At 40.8% G+C, this 19,439-nt stretch overlaps 1 protein-coding gene across 2 annotated transcripts in view; it reads left to right on the top strand.

The window, feature by feature from the left end:
• The first annotated feature begins 643 nt into the window (after positions 1–643).
• Positions 644–19,439, top strand: part of inppl1a (inositol polyphosphate phosphatase-like 1a) — a 51,175-nt gene continuing 32,379 nt past the window's right edge. For both annotated transcript variants that reach the window (XM_088921335.1, XM_088921334.1), the window contains exon 1: positions 644–1,853. In XM_088921335.1, coding sequence (XP_088777461.1) covers positions 1,690–1,853 — 164 coding nt within the window. In that variant the 5' untranslated portion in view covers positions 644–1,689. The remainder of the gene's footprint in view (positions 1,854–19,439) is intronic.

Genomic DNA, 19,439 nt, shown 5'->3' with positions numbered 1-19,439 from the left:
TAATCAGTATTATTATTTAAAGATTTGCAATAAATAAAGCTTCCAAAACAGCAATGACCTTTTAGGGAGAATTCTGATTTAGAGCTGTTCAATCAAAATCCTACAAATGGCACCTGCACAACACTGACTCCTCAGCTAAGCACATGCACCAGGTGTCTGTACCTGCGGTTCCTTTGATACTGAACAGAAAGATTATTGTTACTATAAACTAGGCTACAACTAACCATCTTTTTCCCTAACCAAAGATAAATCAACATTTCTAACTCACTCTCATTTGCTATTGGTGGTACCACACCACTGATAGCGCCATGCAGCCAGAACCATGGTTTTAAGAACCAAAGAACAAGCATAAACTGGAAAAGACCATTTAACCCATCATTTGGTCCATTTTCAGTTGCCAGTGGCTAAATGATCTGAGGATATAGACATTTTTTATAGAAGACAGGATTTTGTCTCTGAAAACACGGCAGGGTAACCTTTAAAAAAACAGTACTTCTTTTTAGTAAATGAACAAATATCACAAGAAATAGGCACGAAATTATACGAGGATGATTTCTCGTAGTAGCGACCTCGAGTAGTAAGTAGCGACCTGGCCCTTTAATTACCCCAATGGTGTAACAGAGCAGGAAGTTTTCTCAGTAACTTTTTTTTTTCAAGTCTGAGTGTGGTGAGCACGCTCAAAAGGAGACGCCAGGGCCAGGATTTAGCAGGAAAGGGAAAAGTTCCCTTTAGTGTAGGAAGGGGATCCCTATTTAGCAAGTGCTACCGAGCTGGATGTTTGGAGTTTTAAATGGAGAGCGAGAGGTTTTCCGTGAATTTCGAAAAGCTTTGCCACGGGGTGAAAAATATCGTTTTCGCTTTTAACATCTGCATTAAGTACACAGCCGCGACAGGAATAACTATCAGAGGAAGGTGGATGGAGCTTTGAGAAGGATGGACAAACAGCGGATGGCAGTATTTTAATTGTGATGTGGTGGATGTTAAGTTTTTTTTTAAATCAAAACAAGAAAGGAAAGGAAGATGGGAAGTTCTGAATTTCTATGTCCTGGGCACTCTTGAAGTGTATTTCATATTTATGTAATCGAATATCGTGGAATTTTACAGTCGGGAAGAAAGGATTTTAAAGGGAAAGACGCGATCGTGTAAAAACCGTGCTGTGCTGCGCAAATAGTTCTTGTGTATTGTACTTGAATCAGGAGGAGGTAAACATCAGTTCTGTGCAATTTGATTTGCGGTAGCGGGATTTCGGTATATTCTGAAGCAGCCTAGTCCAGAAAGTTTCACTGATGTTTTTTTCCATTTGATTTCCATTTTGAGACAGTCAAAGCTATTTCAATGCAACGAAACAAGAGGGACTGACAAGAAGTTTTAAAATAACTTCGGAAAGCTAACGTCCGTGTTTTATCGACACAGTTTAAAAACAATATTGTCGCTGTGATATTTAATTTGACCCATTGATGCTGTACTATGATTCCACGGATCCGACTTTTTCCACTCTGTTTCCATATATTTATTTCCGAGGGAAAAGGGAAAAGTGAATCCTCGACTCCGGACCTTCAGGAATTCTAACGAGCTGAAAAGTGAATTGGGATATTACTCCTGTTTTGTTCTTATCTCAGACTATACCGATTTGCATATCCAGGAAATAGTATTTATTACAGTTGTGGGATACGTATTTTTTTTGTCACGATGATGGCTGGACTGTCTCCCCTGGGCTGTGCGGCTCCGTTGTGGTATCACCGGGACCTGAGCCGAGCCGCGGCGGAGGAGCTGCTGGCCCGGGCCGGTCGAGATGGGAGTTTCCTAGTGCGCGACAGCGAGAGTGTCAGCGGCGCGTACGCCCTCTGCGTGCTGTAAGTCCTTTCGCGTTGCCCATTACAAGATGTTGTGCAGTAACGTGGGCATTTGTGTTGATCTCGTCTCTCGGGTACAAAGTCGTTCTGCTAGAAATCAGTTCCTTTTCATGAAGAGTGCGGCAGTGTACGCCGCGGTTCTGTATTTTTTAGGAAGCAGCTGCCCATACAGTATCATCGGCGTTGTATTCATGTGATTAGCCGTACTTCATTCTACTGCTAAAGACCCTATGTGTGCAATACCGATTTACTCTAATTATAAGACTGACTTATTATAAAATTGTTTTTTTTTAATGGTAACGCACTCAATTTACACCTCTTAACAGCTGCAAACCGAGGTTAACTGAACAGCTTCGGCCTGCACTGTAAGAAATTGATGACGGAACGCCAGTACTAAGTTAACTTTCTCGAACTAAGTGTAGTTATTTGTCAATTTAAATGGTGTCACTTTTGTGTAAGTTTGTTAATACGTTATATTGATGCAGTACAGCATGTTGGTCGGAGGGCGTGGGTGTTACTGCTTCACTGACTTAAATGGGGATACCCCAGACCTCTCCATCTGTTTAGTGGTGTGACCCCTGAAGCGTAACGCCCTTGCTTAAAATTACTGTTTGAGAAGTTTTACATTGAAGCATCACGTAAGGAGTTACAGAAGTGACAAAAGACAGACAAAACGATTGCACTTTTTAAAAGGTTAAGGCTACTGTCACTGAACTGTGCACAACTTGTGTAACCATACACTGTAGGCGTACATGAGCAAAGCTAACCTTGAAAAGGCTGAAGGAACTTCCAGGCTGTAATACAATAAATTGGGGTGGAAGAAAATCTTTATTAATTTGAAGAAACAAAAAGCCCGCTGTCCACGTTTGATTTAATTTTTAACTTGACACCATCGCCCCGCCCCCCGTTGAACCAGATGCAGTAAAACCTGTATAGGTCAGTTTATTCGGTTCCCCCTTGTTAGTGTTCAAGAAGTGCAAGAAGAGGGTTCATGCCAGTTTATTTTTACTGCATCACAAAGTAGTTCTCTTTGGTTGGCGAACTTACCGGGGTTCCGCAAAGCAACTATGGTTACAGTGATAAAATTACGCAGGAAACATCTGTAGGGGGGTTGACGTAAATTCGCGTCTTTAATTGTGATTATTAACGTATGTTGATGTAACAAATAAATGGCTTTTTACACTATTTAATTTTCGGAGCGAATGTGTCCTGAAGAAACCCCGACAGTCCTGGGATTTTTATTCCAGCGTGGATCTTAATTATTTATATATTACGTGGTTCATATAATTACAGTATATGGATAAGAAATATGAATGAATCAAGGTTTAAATGTTGAGAAGAGGGAGGAGAGATGTGGAAGACCTTTATCCCAAGTCAATATTATTATTGACTTTTATTTCCATAAGGCGCCTTTCCAAACCTAAGGACACTGATTAGTTCAAAAGTATCAGTACACCATGTACTGTCCGTCGCTGGTGCTGTCCCTCCCTGTAGTAAAAGAACTGGCAACAGTCAGAATTAAGTAGTTGAAGCTAAAACTGGCCATACAATGGAATTAAAGGAGTATAAAGCACAGGCTTATATTTATTAAAATGCACCCAGCAAGGCTAAAAGAGTCAGAAGTTTAAATGTTGATTCACAATCTCACACTAGCACTTTGGCACCATCGGTGAAGTAACTACCTCAGCGATAAACAAACAGTTGTGCCTAATATGCTGACAAGGAGTATAAAGCAAGTACAGAGCGTGATTTATTTATGAGATTTTTATGGGTAGCACAAAGAATTTTGGTGTGATGGGCATTTTCTGAAGATTTTTTTAAAGTTTCCAGTTATGAACAACTATTGGCCCTGCTGTAGTGCCTCAGACATTAGTGTTTGTCTATCATTGTAATATGACTGCATAACATTTGTACACTATTTGATTTTGATTCTTGACAGGGCGAAGTGTATTAGCTGTTGAAGAAGCCATCTTCAGTTTTCTTTGGTTGCTGGGGAAGTATTTTAACAGTAAACGGGGAAAAAAAACATCATAAAACTGCTAAATTAATGGGAAGAGGGTTTTCATTTTTACATTCTTCTATTTACATTGTACTGGTTTTTGAGAAATCCTTGTACTAAGTCTGCAAGTCAGGCAGTATGTTAACGACTATTTGTTTAACCTTATTAAAAATTCTTGGAGCTGTGCAACTGAAATAAAACCCTCAAATAGCACACATAATTGACATGATTTTCCACAACTCGAGCTGATACAGGCCAGCTGGTCTGCACGGTATTGTGAATCAGAAGCCTTTCCAAGACATAGCACAGGTCTCAGTTGTCTATCACAGCCAGAAACTGAGAATTTTAGGGTTTTTGGTGAAATGCATTTTAACTGCAGTGTGGGCTGAAGCATTCAGCACTGTTGTCTGAAATTGCCTGAACAAATGCAACAAAGTTGTCATGATATGAACGTTTCATCAGTGACTCATAACATAATGTGTCTAGGGTGAGGCATACCAGCCATTGTTTCTCACTGTTCTCTCAGTTAGACTGCATCTTGAGTGTGTTAATACATATATTCTATTTTAGGGAAATCGCCAGCTTACAGTACTTCAGCTAACCAGTCCTGGTCCTAAGGATACAACTGCTGAGTATCATTGCATCTGATGTCTTTAATTAATCCTTGGCAAGTTGCTTGGGTAGATTTTCTTTTTCTGCTCAGAGTTTGGAGCTTTGAAGTTACTTGCAATGGTCTGGGAGCTGAAAATTATTAAAGTGTTAAGTGTTCCGTTAAGAGTTCAGTTATTTAACTGCGTGTTTTGGGAACACGTGGCATGTTTGACAGGAAAAAATCCTCTTGAGAGGAATGTGATGACATGTATTTAATGTATTTTTAATTCATAATGTATTGTTCCTCTCCTTCATAATCAGGATTTCTCTAGTAAATTTATTGGCTTCTTAGGAAAGTGGGCAAATATGTGCAAGCTTGAAGGGTAAAGAAATTCTTCTTGTACCATCTGCTTAACCAACCCTGAAAATTAAAGAGCACATACACATTGCCATATCGATTAAGTATTTATTCCCTTTGTTATTTATTGTGTGAAGGCTAGGATTAGTGACATGGGTCATTTTCATTATCAAATCTTTCAAGGCATCATCGCCACCAAATGTGGTCAAATTCATTCACAAGCATTAGAAAAAGTCATCTAGAGGTTACTTGTCACATGACGCACAACAATCTCAGAAATACAAGTTTTCCATAACTCCAGGCTGAGATGGAAGTTAACTGGAGGAATATACAGCTGTTAGGTTACAAACAAGAAGACATCCCATGGAGCTTGTTTTGTTGTAACGTGGTGAACAATAGTGTACACAGCATTTTAAATCAGCTTAGTCTTGCTAGTACATTTGAACTATTTTAGCTGTTGCATTTTTTTACACCTTTTTAAGTCACATCCCAGTATTGATTTTTGTGGGTCATTTATACTGTTGGGGTAATTAAACTGGGGCTGTTGAGATCCATCTTCCAAATTAATACAGCGAAGTGATCACACTTATACTGTAAGTACGAGCATGTCCACCCGCTGGAGGCTGAGCACACAAGCACACACAATGCCGGGAGCTAGTTACCCTAAAAAAAGATGCCAAACTTTGCAGAAGAAGGCCGTGACATACAGTAGTTATGGAAGGAGTACTGAAACATTGTTTGGAGATAAAGGTGTCCTAAAAAGAAAGCCAATGAAATGAAACCTTGGAAACCAGTTAAATAATAATGCCCCATTGTGTCCAACAAGAGAAGTTGCAGAAATGAATGGTATGGTATGGTATGGTATAGCCCTACTCCTAGCAGTAGGAGTCTGTAAATCAGGTGTGTGTCTACAGGTTTTGAAGGTCATTTTAAAGTAGCAGCACCGGAGAAAAAGACTTTTCCTTCACACTCGGAACAAGGCTTGTTTTGGAAATGACAGCCCTGCCTCTCCTCCAGACTCAGCTACAGTCAAGATTGTGACTGCAGACTTAAATTGGCCTTGCCGATAAGCAGCGTCTGTGTAATGATTAAACATGGCTTCACGTTAGTTAACCCTTGCCGCCAGCCTTCAAGACTGTCTGAAATTGCTCGTACGACCTCAGGCATGAAGTATGCAGGAGGTCAGCTGAGGGGCTGGGGTGGGCATCTTGTGATGTAAAGGAGCTGAAGTATGTGTAGGGTCACGCGTGGCATATCAGCTACTACTGTGTTTAGGAGGAGGCAGGTGTGAGATCACTGGCAGGGTGGTACAGTAGGTGTCTGTCTGGGCAAGGACACTGTATCCCAGACAGACAGCTGCAGCTGAAGATCCCATGGCACGCGTGTCTAAAAGGAATGGCTACTATCCTGGAATGTAAGTGTTGGGCATTCTGTGTGTTCAGTAAATCACCAGTATGAACAGGATGAAGTTGGTTAGTTCTGATGTGAGCAGTCCGGAGTGGGAATTTATGACAAGGCTTGCCCCTTCCCATGTTGCATTTTTAGGAAAACCAAGAACTGATGAAAGACTGAATTATAATCCAGATTTACTGTAGGTTCTGTTTTTCCTTATAGCTACTATAGTACTGTATGAGCTACTGTAGCTAATATCTTGCATACTGTTATGACAGAAAATGTCTCAAATATTTAAGTTCTGGTTGTTTGTGCCAAAGGGAGTGACACTTCAAGAATGGACAAAAACAAACAGTAAAAAATATCCAGATCTGAACATCTTAACATCCAGATCTTTACTGTTTTTGCTATCCTGCTTGTGAATTCTGGTTTTTCACCTTTAAGTGTCAGAAAGAAAGTTACCCTTTCCTGGTGCTGGTCTGTTATCTTTCTGAGTAAACACGGTCTATTTAATCAAACTACTGAAGGCTTCTTTTCCCAAGCAGAGCTGAACCTCTAGACAACACTGGTCAAATCTGTGGTCTCCATAAAAGGTGGTTTCACACAACGTTTGAACAAAGCTTGGTGGCATCAGTGAGAGTCCCTGGGAGTCCTCAGACCTCTCAGATGAGCACTACCATGGTTCAGCTGTGGGTGAGAGTTTTGGCTGACGTGAAAAAAATTGCAAGATGAATTAGTGTTGTGTACAGAATTTGTTTCCTGTGCACTCAGTGACTTAACTGATTATTTAGAATGGTAGGACACCTCCACCCTAAATCATGGGCAACCCTAAGGGCTGTAATTGTGCTATCAGAAGACTTGAATTGGTTAAATAGATTCTCTCTCTTTTCTATTTCTGTATGTGGGAGGATTTGTTAAGGAAGTAAAGTGTTTATCTGTACACATACTGCATTTTTAGCTTTCGTTCCTTTTGGTCTAGCGGATCCTGTTAAAGATGGTACCATCCAGTGGCTTTTTGATTAGTCTATCTTGGTCTGTTTTGAATACTGTCCTTTTTAGTTTTCTGTTCAGCTTACTGCAGAATGCTCTATTTACATTCCATGGTTTAATTATTGGCTTCTTTTTGCTATGTTGAGTGTCTTACGTTGTGGCTGTGTTGCTGAACCATAATCTACTCTTGTAATAATTTCTTTGTAGATATTTTTGTTTTATATATATATATCATATGAAAAAATTACATCTTGATCTCCCCATGGCTAGAGCAAATTTCAGATTAAAAGTAGGTATCTTTTGCAAGAATAAACTTAGCAGTGCTGGAATAAAAAAAAAATTGAGTTATGACTCGGTGTATCAGGCGAGATGTATTCTGATATTTTACCATCTGCCAATGTGCTGAACCTTAAGTAAAATCTCTGAAATGACGCATCTAAGGGTTTCTTAAATGTATAGACTGAACTGTTGTTCTCAGGCAGCATGTGTTCATGGGCTCAGAGCGGAGCATGTTGCTATAGGATACATTTTTGTAACAATTCTGCTATCTTGTTTACATATTAAGTGTCAGTTGCATTGTAAGCATATGTATGAACCTTCAGATAGCATCAGGTGTCATCATTGTATTTATAGTGCAATACCACATTACTGCAAATTAAAACAGTTTTGACATTTGTGTTTATGTAATAGCTCTGGCTACAACCGGAAGGGACCAATTAACATGACTGTATTTGCGCAGAAAGAAAACGTTTCCCACCATTGATTTAACTGATTTGTTGTGAAGTATGATTATTGTTATTCCTTCTCATTATTTTGTCTCTGCATATAACATAGAATGTTTAATTAAATTTGTCCCCATTATATTTCCCTAGAATATTTCACTTCATTTTTGCAAGATTTGTCTGCTGTTTAAGGAATGCCTTATGCAGCCAAACCACATATTTCCCACTGTGTAGGCTACTATGTGTCCTTCTTTAGCTACAGTATAGAGGAGTTTATGAGATTTCATCATGTTTTCAGTCCATTCAGTGGGGCGAATCCTACTCCGTTGGGCCCCTGAGCAAGGCCCTTAACTCTAACTGCTCCAGGGGCGCTATATTAATGGCTGACCCTGTGCAGTGATCCCAAGCTTCTCTCCCTGTCTGTGTGTCTCATGGAGAGCGAGTTGGGGTATGCGAAAAGACAAATTCCTAATACAAGAAATTGTATATGGCCAATTAAGATCTTATTCTGAAGTTTGTTTTCCAGACCCCTGCTCGTTATAATTGGAGCTGACCCTCCAATGTACCTTTATGACCACAGAGATTAGGAGTCTTGTGTATACTGTGGGTCCCAGACCAAAACTCTCAAGTTGATACATTTTCAGTGCAGCGCATCGCCCACAAGTACAGCTCTCTTAATGCGTCATGCAAAGTGCCATATACGTATGGTGTTTTACTGTAATTCCCATTCATTTTAGAATGCATTATGATTGCTGCTGAGGAACTGCTTGTTATTTCGTTTTTAATGATCACCTGTCCAAGGCAAAATAGTGTGACAGTGAGGTCAGAACTGAAACTTTACACATTCCATTTTAGTGGGTCATCGTTGGTATAATTATATCGCAAATATGTAGAGACAACAGCCTTCCCCTGCTGCGTTGCTGGGATTGCTATTAAATCAAAGTGGCACTTGGAGCCAATATCTGTTGAACTAATTTTCTAGCATGAATGCAAAATCCACTTCTTTAGTTGTCTTGCGGCATCCTGGAAAAGCCTTTAACCTGCCTTGAAAATGAATTTGAAAGTAAAAAGAGCAGTGGGAAAGCCCCTCTTTTGCTTTCCTCTACTCCAGCCTCACAGTGAAGTAAGCTGTTCACTTAGTTAAAGTACAGTATGTTGTGTGGCATGCGCTGTTTGTAACGATGCCTTCGCCCACGCAGTGAGTGAATTATTTAACTGGAAGCCATGAAAAGAGTGTGCAGTAAGGCCACGTGGGAGAACTCGGGACGGCTAATTGTTTCAATTAGAGGTTGAGAGAAGGGAGTGGTGGAAACAGGCGTTTTTTACCTCTAGGAACCAACTTGTACAGTAGGAGCACCCACCCACATAACAAACTGAAATATAGACGTTCTCCACAGTACGTGTTCTGTGTAATTTTATTCTAAAATGACTTGCGTTTGTGTGGATATGTTAGTGAAGCTGTCTGACGGAAGTACCCTTTCTCAGGGGTATAACTGCAGTGGCTCACGTGGGATTTGAATCGACAGCCTTCCACTTATGAATTCGGAGCCCTAACCACTGCTCTGTTCTCCTGCCAGATTGGCTTACTGGTTATTTCAAACTGCGGACCGTTATGCCACTAGTCTTGGTTCGTTTTATTTTCCTACCACCATGATGTTATTGGTCGTGAAGTTGAAAACGCGGAAAGAAAACTTCAAACATACACTCGTTTATTTTTTTTAACTTCTTTATCCAATCCATCAAACCTATCAAACATTACAATTGTGAAAAGTATTTTTGATAATCTATACATTGTGACCCGTAAAGGTTAAAGTAGCTGCCAATTTAAAAAAGTAACTTAAGCTTTGAATAATAAAGTTTGCTTTGCTCCTATGTTCACTGTAGATGCTGCCTACTAGCTTGACTCCACTGGTTGTCTTCAGGCTCAAGTTTATTGCTATTTCTGAACGCAATTCCATTTTTTATCTCATAATGTTGCCACTGCTGTGTTGGCAGCTTGAGTTAAGAGAAATATTCACCACACTATTGTTTTTTAGAAGCAAAATAGCGCTTATATTATACCATGTGATTATACTGTATTTTTAAAAAGCATAACTTTTATTTAAAGAAGAGGCGACTGACTGCAGTTATGTTAAACCAGTTTCTTTGTGTTGTGTACCAGGCCTTGATGACAGTGTTATTGCACTGTTACAGTTTGGTTTCCCTTTAATCCACGTAAGGAGGTCAGCCATGCTGAAAGTCCTGTTGAATGCAGTACAAATTGCAGCACTTCACAACGGTGCAAAATGAATAGCTCGGCCTCGGTCAAAGAATGGACCAGTCTTTGATTTGCAGGCATTGTGCCCTGAGCGTTTGCTGAATGAATTTTATTCCCTTACAAATAGGATACAGATTCAAATTAGATTATAAGTGAGGCAAAAATATGCCGTCGCCATTTGGCAACACGGCTTTGAACGCAGTCCTGCATTTTCTTCTCTTTCTCTGCATATGTCTGCACTCGGAAAAGTGCACCACAGCTTGGAGAGAAAACAGTGCTCTTTCTGATGTGCTGAAGCAGTTAATGAGGTGACAGCGTTGTAATTTGTGTTACAGCTGGAAAGGTTGGACAGCTGTTTTTGCATAACACTAATTTCCCTTTTTACACTTTCTGTATGGTAAGTTTGTTTGGTTGTCTGTAGGTGAGCTTGACTGGTTGTTCACAGAAAAAATTATGCTAACCTGATTTGGGGGAAAAAAAAGAGAAGAGTAGTCTCAGACTGCTGCACTTCACATCCTTGAGACTACATGAGAAAAGTTGACATTTGTCAGCGGTGGCATTACTTGAGAGTTAGTGTGTCCCCTGCTATTCGTTAACCACAGAGCAGACTGCCAGAGCACACAGGGCAGGCTGCCTGCATTAGTGAAGCCTGGTGCTGTACCATTAATTCTGGCCTCCGAGAACTAATTATATCTGTATAATGGCAAGAAAAACAGGCACTGGGACTAAAAGATGTCTTTAGTCCAGGGTGTTACTGCAGTTAGTGACTCCATTTGTTCTCCACTCCAAATTATAGGATGGGTTTGTTAAATATTCATTTTACTGCAGTGGAATTCTAAACGTGTTGTTTACCCGAAGATGCCCTCAGTTGTACCGTTTACTAAAGAAAGGCTTTAGCCTTAAAGTAAGTTTTAAGCTGCTGCAGCAAACCTGTATGAACTCTGGATGGCTTTAAAGGGTGTCTGGAAGTTCATGAAGAGAGAATCATCTTCGAGTGCAGACCGCAACTGAAGCTGCTGTCTGTCACAAGGTGCTTATACAGAGTTTCTGATGTAAGGCGATCGATTGGTTTTTAATGTGCCACAAAAATAAGGCATGAAAATAAACGTTGTACAGCTTGTTGACATTTTGTCATCAGGTTCTGCATTTGTGATAGTGTGATAGTGTCACAGCACTTTGAGCAGAATGTCTGCTTTCTCCCTGGTGAACTGGCATTTGGCTGGCTTCTCACTTGGGGAAGGAAATTGCTCGAATTAGCAGTGCAGAAAGGCTGGCTGGTGGCAGTACGCACTGAATGGAGAGGAAAACTTGAGCCAGAGCTCTGTTATAAAAGATCAAGGCTGTCATTTGCTGGCTCGAGGGTGAAAGACTTCACAAATTATCCAGAGTCTGATGAAAATATGTACTTTGTGCAGTTCTCCAGATTTGAACAGTAAATAGGGACTCAAGAGGACTTCATTAACCCCTTTAGCGAACCTCAAACCTAATTCCTTTTTTCGTATTTGTTCTGCTTGAGAAAGAACTTGGTTGTATTTTCTCATGTGTTTTTTTTCCCTCTTTCTTCCGGTTAAGCTCAACAAGTAATCGAGGTAACGCTCACTGGGAAGGGAACAGCAGCTGTGGTTTGCTGACACTGTGATTTAGCCATAATCCAGAAATGAGCCAAACGGGCGAAGAGATTTTCAAAAAGGTTCGAATGACTTATTGCTCGAAAGACAGTTGCTTGCAGGCAAGGGCACTCAAACTGTAGTTCACAGCAGCCTCTCTGTGGTGTTGAATTGTGTGGCGTGAGCGAGTTCTCTTTTCCTCCTCTCTTTCTGTAGCCACTCTCGGCTTGAGCCATAAGCTTCTGCCCTCCGGACTGGGATGGCATCAGCCCCAAAATGACCGAGAGTAACTCTTAGTCACATTCCGGGAAGGGAGCTTTCCTGTGATAATATGAGGGGACCATCTCGGAGCCACAGGTTCATTCTAGAACCTGTCATTTCAGCTTCAGTGGACAACTGGAGAGAGCTAGCCTCCTACCTTCTCTATCGGAATATTTTTCGGACGTGTGTCCGCACGGCTGTCTTAAGTAAAGAGGGGAATAGTGAAAATGAATTGGAATTGCGTCTGGGATGTGGAGAGCAGTAAGAGCCGGGACAGTGGCCAGCAGAGGGTTGTGTCTCTTGGCAGGTCTTGAATCGTTTAAGGGGGGAATGCTTTTATGGAAAGGGAAGTGCCTGGGTGTAACAACCCAGAGTTAGAAACCAAAGTTCCAGCAATGAATGAGGGACTGTTACACCAGGGTTTTAGGATGTTAACAAGAGGTTCTACATGATTTGTCAAATCCTGTGTGCAGAAGAGTCTACCATTGCCAGTATTTCTTGGGATGAATGGGACTGTATCACAGGGGTCGGGTGTCATTCTTGGCCGATATGGCTCTGAAATCCATTCTGCCTCTCCTGTGTTATCCGTGGTGAAGCTCACAGCACTACGACCAGTTCGTTTCTGCTGCAGGTCATGACGACTGCCAAGTTTGAAGCCGCGTCCACTGAAATGGATTCTAAAAGATGACTGCGTAGCTCCCGTTGTGCGCAGGCTCTCATTACGTGCTGCGACTTTAATGACCACTGGGCTCTGTGGCAAAGGTTACTGTTGAAGTCTCTCTTTAGCTTGCTTTCCTTTTGTGTTTCGGCCCCCCGGTCTGTGGAAAGGGCTGGTTATGCAAATGTGAAAATAGACACAGTAATTTCTTTTTTTTAATCAAATTCATGACCCCTTCAGTTTTGAATGCTGTAGAATGGAGCAGCAGGAGCAATGGTGGTGCCCGACTTTCTGAACAGGGCTCCGATTGAAGGAACTGATGGCACTGCCTGTGACTTTTGTTGGAAGGACAGGAGTCGTTGCCACTGATTGTGTAGTAAGCTGTGTAATCTGTCACTGATCATGAAAGAGGAAACAAGAACAGTCTTCAGATGCAATTGCTGTAACGTTTGAGGCTCAAATTGATTCATGAGGAAGTGCCTTTGAAGTGGGTTTCTGGGCTTGAATTTCAGCACAGGATTGCAAGAATTGTGCAGATTTCACACTGTTCCTGCAAATTGGTCATGTGCTGTTCAGGAAGATCCTGAACATGTAGTATTAATGTGTAAGTAACAAAATTGTAAAACCTGAAACAATTTTCCTCCCTCTCCTCCTCCTCCTGGCACCTACCAGCTTGCCTCTGCTGGGATTGGGTGCTGAGAGGCTGAAATGTGCATAAATTATGGGTTTCTGGGGAAATCGGTGACACGACAAATTTAGAATTTAAGTTTTGCATAATAGGATCAGCGGAGGTTTGTGAAGAAGATATTCTAGGAGGTTGTAAAGATTATACTTAATGTAATTTTAATGTCTCATTAAAGAAATCTGGTGTAGTTTTAAATAACCTTTTTAATTAATGTCTCTTGCATGGAAAACACCTTGTAGTGTCATCACTAAGTGAGATCTAAGCCAGGAAAGAGGCAGTGAATAAATATATTCAGTATCCCACACATTGGTCAGCGAATTTGTATTATGGTTTTATGATTTACTGTTGACACCTTATTGCAGTTGTGTATATTAGTATTTGGGTAGGTGTTTCACATGAGTAGTGTCATGTGCATTGGTCAGAGTGTTAACTTTCTTTTAAAAAAGAATTCATGGTTTTATCCCTTGAATAGTTTTCGTGCAGCCCATCGAGGTAACACCTGCTGTAGCCCTTGATCCAGCTCTCCTTCATCATACTGGTAAAGATGACATCTTCTTGGTAAGAGTCAACAGAACCTGGAGACCAGACTTGTACAGGACTACATTATCACACATAACATCACTTTTATTTTATTAATCATCACAATACCTGATCTTGATTGTCATGCGACGGACCCAAAGCAATTTCCAATCCAAATTTTTATCTGCTGTTCAAGTACAGTGCAGGATAAGGCACCAGCAGCCCTGCTACATGGGAGGTCAGCTGGAGAAGCAAGAAATTGCTTCAGTTGTTGAGTTAAAGGGGAATTCAAGGAAAGCCAGCAGTAGCTATAGCATAGTGTCCCTGGGCACTGTGCTGGTTTGGAAATTCTGGTCCAGAGAGAATAGTTGCCCTACAGTTCTAACACCATCCCTTACAGCAGCAACTTGGTTTTTACTTGATTTCCCCTTAAAAAACAAACCATTTTTCATCAAAGATAACACATTTTGCAATTTCTGCTTCTGACACATTGAACAAATCAGACATGGAATGCATTCAATTCCATTCAGTTCTCATTTCAATTCAGATGGACTCAGTTCTGAAATCTGAATACCATCTTCACTGAACAGCCACAGTTTGTCAAAAATATTTCACTATTTCTGGGCTAGAGAGGTTTGATTTTGGTTGTGCTGTTAAATGCACATAAAGGGTGGTAAAAGTAACACACACAACACATGGAACCTAGCGTGGCACTTGGGGAAACTATTATTTTGGCTTTGATGGTAGTTATAAGCCTTTAATGCAGGTTTTTACGTTGATTCAGGGAAGTCATTTTGCATGAGACTGCAATTGACTGCAACCAATTAATGCTAACAATTGAAATGTACGCAGACAATTTTTTGTAAAAAAAACAAATATAACAAATATATTTGTTACCCAAGGTTACTGCTTGTAAATTGCAATTTAAATGATAAAATAGAAATAGTCTGTACCTTGCCGCTATAGCAGGAAAGAGGAAATAGGAAGTGAAATTTAATACATCTTATGGAGTCTATTCTTCAGTTCATGCATTACAAGCCTTCTGCATTAAACTAGATTGTGATGTGTCCTCATCTCTCTCTCCGTCTGTGTCCATCTCCTTGTATCCTCTGATCTGTGCTGGCCTTGGAGTTGATACTTTACAATCCAGCTGCAGGGGTCTTGTCCTTTGACAGCTATCGAATTAGATTTGAACTGTGCTTGAAGAAAAACAAATGCAGTTGCTAATGATAAATAGGCAGTGGCTGAGGCCCATTACAGAATTTCACATTTGTCATTGTTTCACAGTCAGTTATGCATTTATATATATTTATTAAAGTTCTCTGGTGCTTGATGGTTGCACAGGGGGCAAAAGGGGTATGTTGGTTAGTTATTTTTAGGAATATTTTCTATTTCTGTAAATATTTGTACAAGTATGGTATGAATAAGGAAGCTTAATGATGTCCCCCCTCCCACTCCATGTACACTGAGTTGGGGGTAATCCCACCCCCTGGAAGAGCAGGATGAAATTGAAGCCCTTGGGTGACGTAATGAGAGGGAGATTGCTGGCCGGCAGGTGCGACGTGTCACCCAGAGTGTGCTTTCTCTTCCAGCTTGTCACGGCTGCACTTCACCCCTAACCCCGGTGAAACTGACACTCTGCCTTTCTCGAGAGCTGTCTGACTCGGGTGCTGCCTTACCCTTTGTGATACAGCAGAGTTGTGGTTTCCACTTTTAAAAAGAATGACCGAAATTGGGGGGGGAAAAGGAAAATCCTGCATTGTTCTTCTTTAGATCACAAAATAATTAAAATACCACTCTGCACATAAAGCTGATTTGCATCGTATCGCCAAACAGTGTATCCAGATTGTAGCATTTTGAGGACAGGCACAAATATCACCAGATTGTGATGATCAGCTTCACAAATCTGAAACGGTAGAAAAACTTAAACGAGCCCTGAGTTTTTGCGCTTTCATTGAAAATGATGCATTTTCCATTCGCTGTTCAAATTATAAGTTGTTGCTGCTTTTCAAGAAAAAAAAAATTCAGATTTGATCTATTAAGGTTGTTAACAGTTATTTTTTTTTGTTGTTTAGCCTACCGAGTGTAGGCTGAAATGTCTGAGGCCTTTCGTTGTGATTAAGTACAAACTATCTTTTTCATGAGGTGTGCAGTGTTGCAGGCAACCTGACACCCAGCTCCAGTTGTATAAACAAGAAAATTGTCCTGCCTGTTTCCCAGGCAAATGAACCTCTGTGTGCATTGCCATTCTTCCATCTGCTTCTGTTTCCAAGTAAATGTTTGACTGATCTTTGAACCACCAACAAACTATTTCTGTAGCTATTTCGGCCTGCATGAAAAGCCTCTGTTTTTTGTAGACTTCTTAAAGGAACCTTAGTTCTTCTGTCACTCTCACACTTAGGCATGCCAGAGCCCTGCCATATAGTGTATCTGCTCAGCTTTTCTCTCTTGTAAAAGAGTTTGATAGTTTGTTAGCTTTTTGGGGGTACAAAATCTCTGTTATAGCTGATGAAAATGAGAGGGATTTTGTCTGTGCTTTTTCATTAAATTCCCAGGTGATGCCCAAACAGGAGCTTTAGCAAACACTGTAGAAGCTACCAATTAAATTTTGGTCTTTTGATTAAAGATTGTTTAAAAGCCTGGGCGAACACCTGATAAATGATATTTCCTGTAGACAACTGTAGAGTGTAGCAGGCAGGCAAAAGTATGTATTATAAATATAAGATGAAATACACCGAACGTGAAGAAGCTACTTATAAGAAGGACTTACAGTAAGTGGTTATGAAAATACATTTCTTTCATGCTTTAAAGAGTGGAGAAGTAATAAAAGGCACACAGATTTGCAGAATATATAGTTACAGGTGCTGAATGTAAGTGAGGCACATGTTAAAAAGTACAATGCACTAGTAAGACTTCTAAGTCTTTTAGAATATTCTGTACAATTTTCTCCACCACGTTACAAAAAATGTTGCTGCTGCTCCAGAATCAAACCACACATATTGTTGGCCTCAAAAGGACACATCTACACTGTTAGGATAAAAAAACTGAAAGATTTCTGTCTTGGGACAGAGAAGACGGAGGGAATCTAATTAATTCAAAATCCTCAAAGACACCAACCCGAGGACATGAGTAATAGGTAAAGGGAAGTGCTTTTAAAACCATGAACAGGAGGCACTTTTAATAATAATAATAATAATAATAATAATATATAGCGCTTTTCTGGACACTCCACTCAAAGCGCTTTACAGGTAGTGGGGACTCCCCTCCACCACCAATGTGTAGCCCCACCTGGATGATGCGAGGGCAGCCATAGTGCGCCAGAATGCTCACCACACATCGGCAATTAGTGGGGAGGAGAACAGAGTAATAAAGCTAATTCATAGATGGGGATTATTGGGAGGCTGTGATTGGTAAGGGCCAATGGGAAATTTGGCCAGGATACCAGGGTAACACTCCTACTCTTTTCAAGAAATACCCTGTTTTAATGACCACAGAGAGTCAGGACCTTGGTTTTATGTCTCATCCAAAGGACAGCACCTCTTTTTTTACAGTATGGCATCCCCATCACTATACTGGCGCATTAGGACCCACATAGACCGCAGGGTGAGCACCCCCTACTGGTCCCACTCACACCACTTCCAGCAGAAAGCTTTTTCTGGCCTCCCATCCAGGTACTGACCAGGTTCACACCTGCGTAGCTTCAGTGGGCTGCCAGTTTTGAGCTGCAGGGTGATATGGATGCTGGCATTTATTGGCATAAGCTACCCAGCCATATTGTTAAATCCAATCCCCTCCCTGACCCTGACGTCTATCATGAAAGAGCTCATTGGCAACCTTGGATGTATTAACTACCAAACATGCTAGATTAGCTCAAAAGCCTCCTCTCATTTGTAATCTGACTTATGTTCTTAATGTTCTTAATTTCTGTAATTGCTTTAAGAGCAGGCAAAAACTTTGTGCTGCGTGGGTACCAGTAATGTGGTCTTGCCTGTTGAGAACTGAGAAACTGGTCATTGCCACAGTGGAAATCCCTATGCACATGTGCCATTTTTTTTTAAGAAACCACAGCAATAAGAATAAATGGAGCTCACACAAATAATTTTGTCATGCTGAATTTGACCACTGCATTTTCAAATCCTTAGCTACCGTCTCCAAAAAGCTACTACTTTATGTTTGTGCTACATTTCTGGTTTTGCTTCTTTTTTTGTAAAGTTTGGGGATGGTGGAGCAAAGTGGGTAAGTCTCTGGACCTGTGACTGGTAGGTTGTGGTTTTGGAAACTCTGTACCTTGGGTGAGGTACTTTACCCCAGTTATAGCTGTATAAATGAGACCAGCATTGCTGGGGGGGTCGTCATCACTCTAGTGGACAGGTGTCTGTTTGTGGATGGGTTGGGGGGGGGGGCAGGGTGGAGTCATGTGATTCCTAGTCCACTTAACGCCATGGAAACCAGGCTAAGCTCTAGCTCAGTGAACCGCTGTGGTTTAGATATGGAAATGATCTATCTGCCTGTTATCAAGTTACCTGTGTATCATTTCACTTAAAAGAAAATAGAACAAGATACAAAGAGCCTTGCTCCTTCTCAGCATTTATGTTATTACTGTACGAAATAAATGCTATAATTTAAAATTCCCCTTTTGAAGTTAATTTTTTCATTTGTAATGACCAAAATGTCACTACCCCCCCGAGGTCTAAAACATTTGCTAACACCTCAGTTTTAATCAGGATAAAAGAGAATCGAAAACAGTCCTTTCTTTTAAAAAGCCAGCTTTAAAATTATAGCAGCAAGTTTCCTTTTTTAAAATATCAAATTCCATTTAAAAAAAACACAGGAGAACAAAAACAAATCTAAGATGGCTGCTGTCTGTGACTGGTCTACAGTAGTACCTGCTTCAGTGAAGGCTCAGCTGCCCCTCTGTGTCCAGGTCTGAGCTTGGCTCTCTTGGCTTGGTTTGATGGACACTGACAGGTTGACTGAAACTCCCTGTGGTAGGGCCCCTGGCCACACTTTCTCTTCTGTTGTGAGCCATCTTAAGGCTATTTGAAATAATGTTGAGCCAGTTTGCTGTGTAACAGTTCATCTGGTCTGAAGAAAGGGCGGTTTTACACATAAACAATAGCCATAATCCATATTTTCAATTTACAAAACAAAACACGTCACAGTTTGACTTTTGCTTTTCTATATGTCATTCTTCGTAGTACTGAAGGCTGTCTAAAGCATATTCAGCCTGAGAATGTAGCTTTTGACCTCATAGGTGGAAGAATAAATGTAGGGTAGAAAGCTTTTTTTAATGCATTTAAGAGTTTGTTTTTTTTTAGAATTGTTAGCAGATTTTAAGTTCTCAATGTGTAGTGACAGACTTTTCATTTTTTTGTCTTCAGGTTCTATATTTAATCTTTTAAAATGGCTGTGGCAACTGACTTAAACCCTTGGCTTTAGAGGCGTGGAGAGGGGGAGCTCCGAGCCAGCGGGCCTATGGGGGTTAATTCACTGCACTGCTGGCTCAGGCACTGATCACAGCAACAGCTGGAGGTCATCGTGAAGTAG

This window comes from Atractosteus spatula, chromosome 7, assembly GCF_055471065.1.
Source record: "Atractosteus spatula isolate fAtrSpa1 chromosome 7, fAtrSpa1.hap1, whole genome shotgun sequence".
Classification (NCBI taxonomy): domain Eukaryota; kingdom Metazoa; phylum Chordata; class Actinopteri; order Semionotiformes; family Lepisosteidae; genus Atractosteus; species Atractosteus spatula.
Note: the sequence above shows the minus strand (reverse complement) of the source record. Positions and strands in the feature narration are given on the sequence as shown.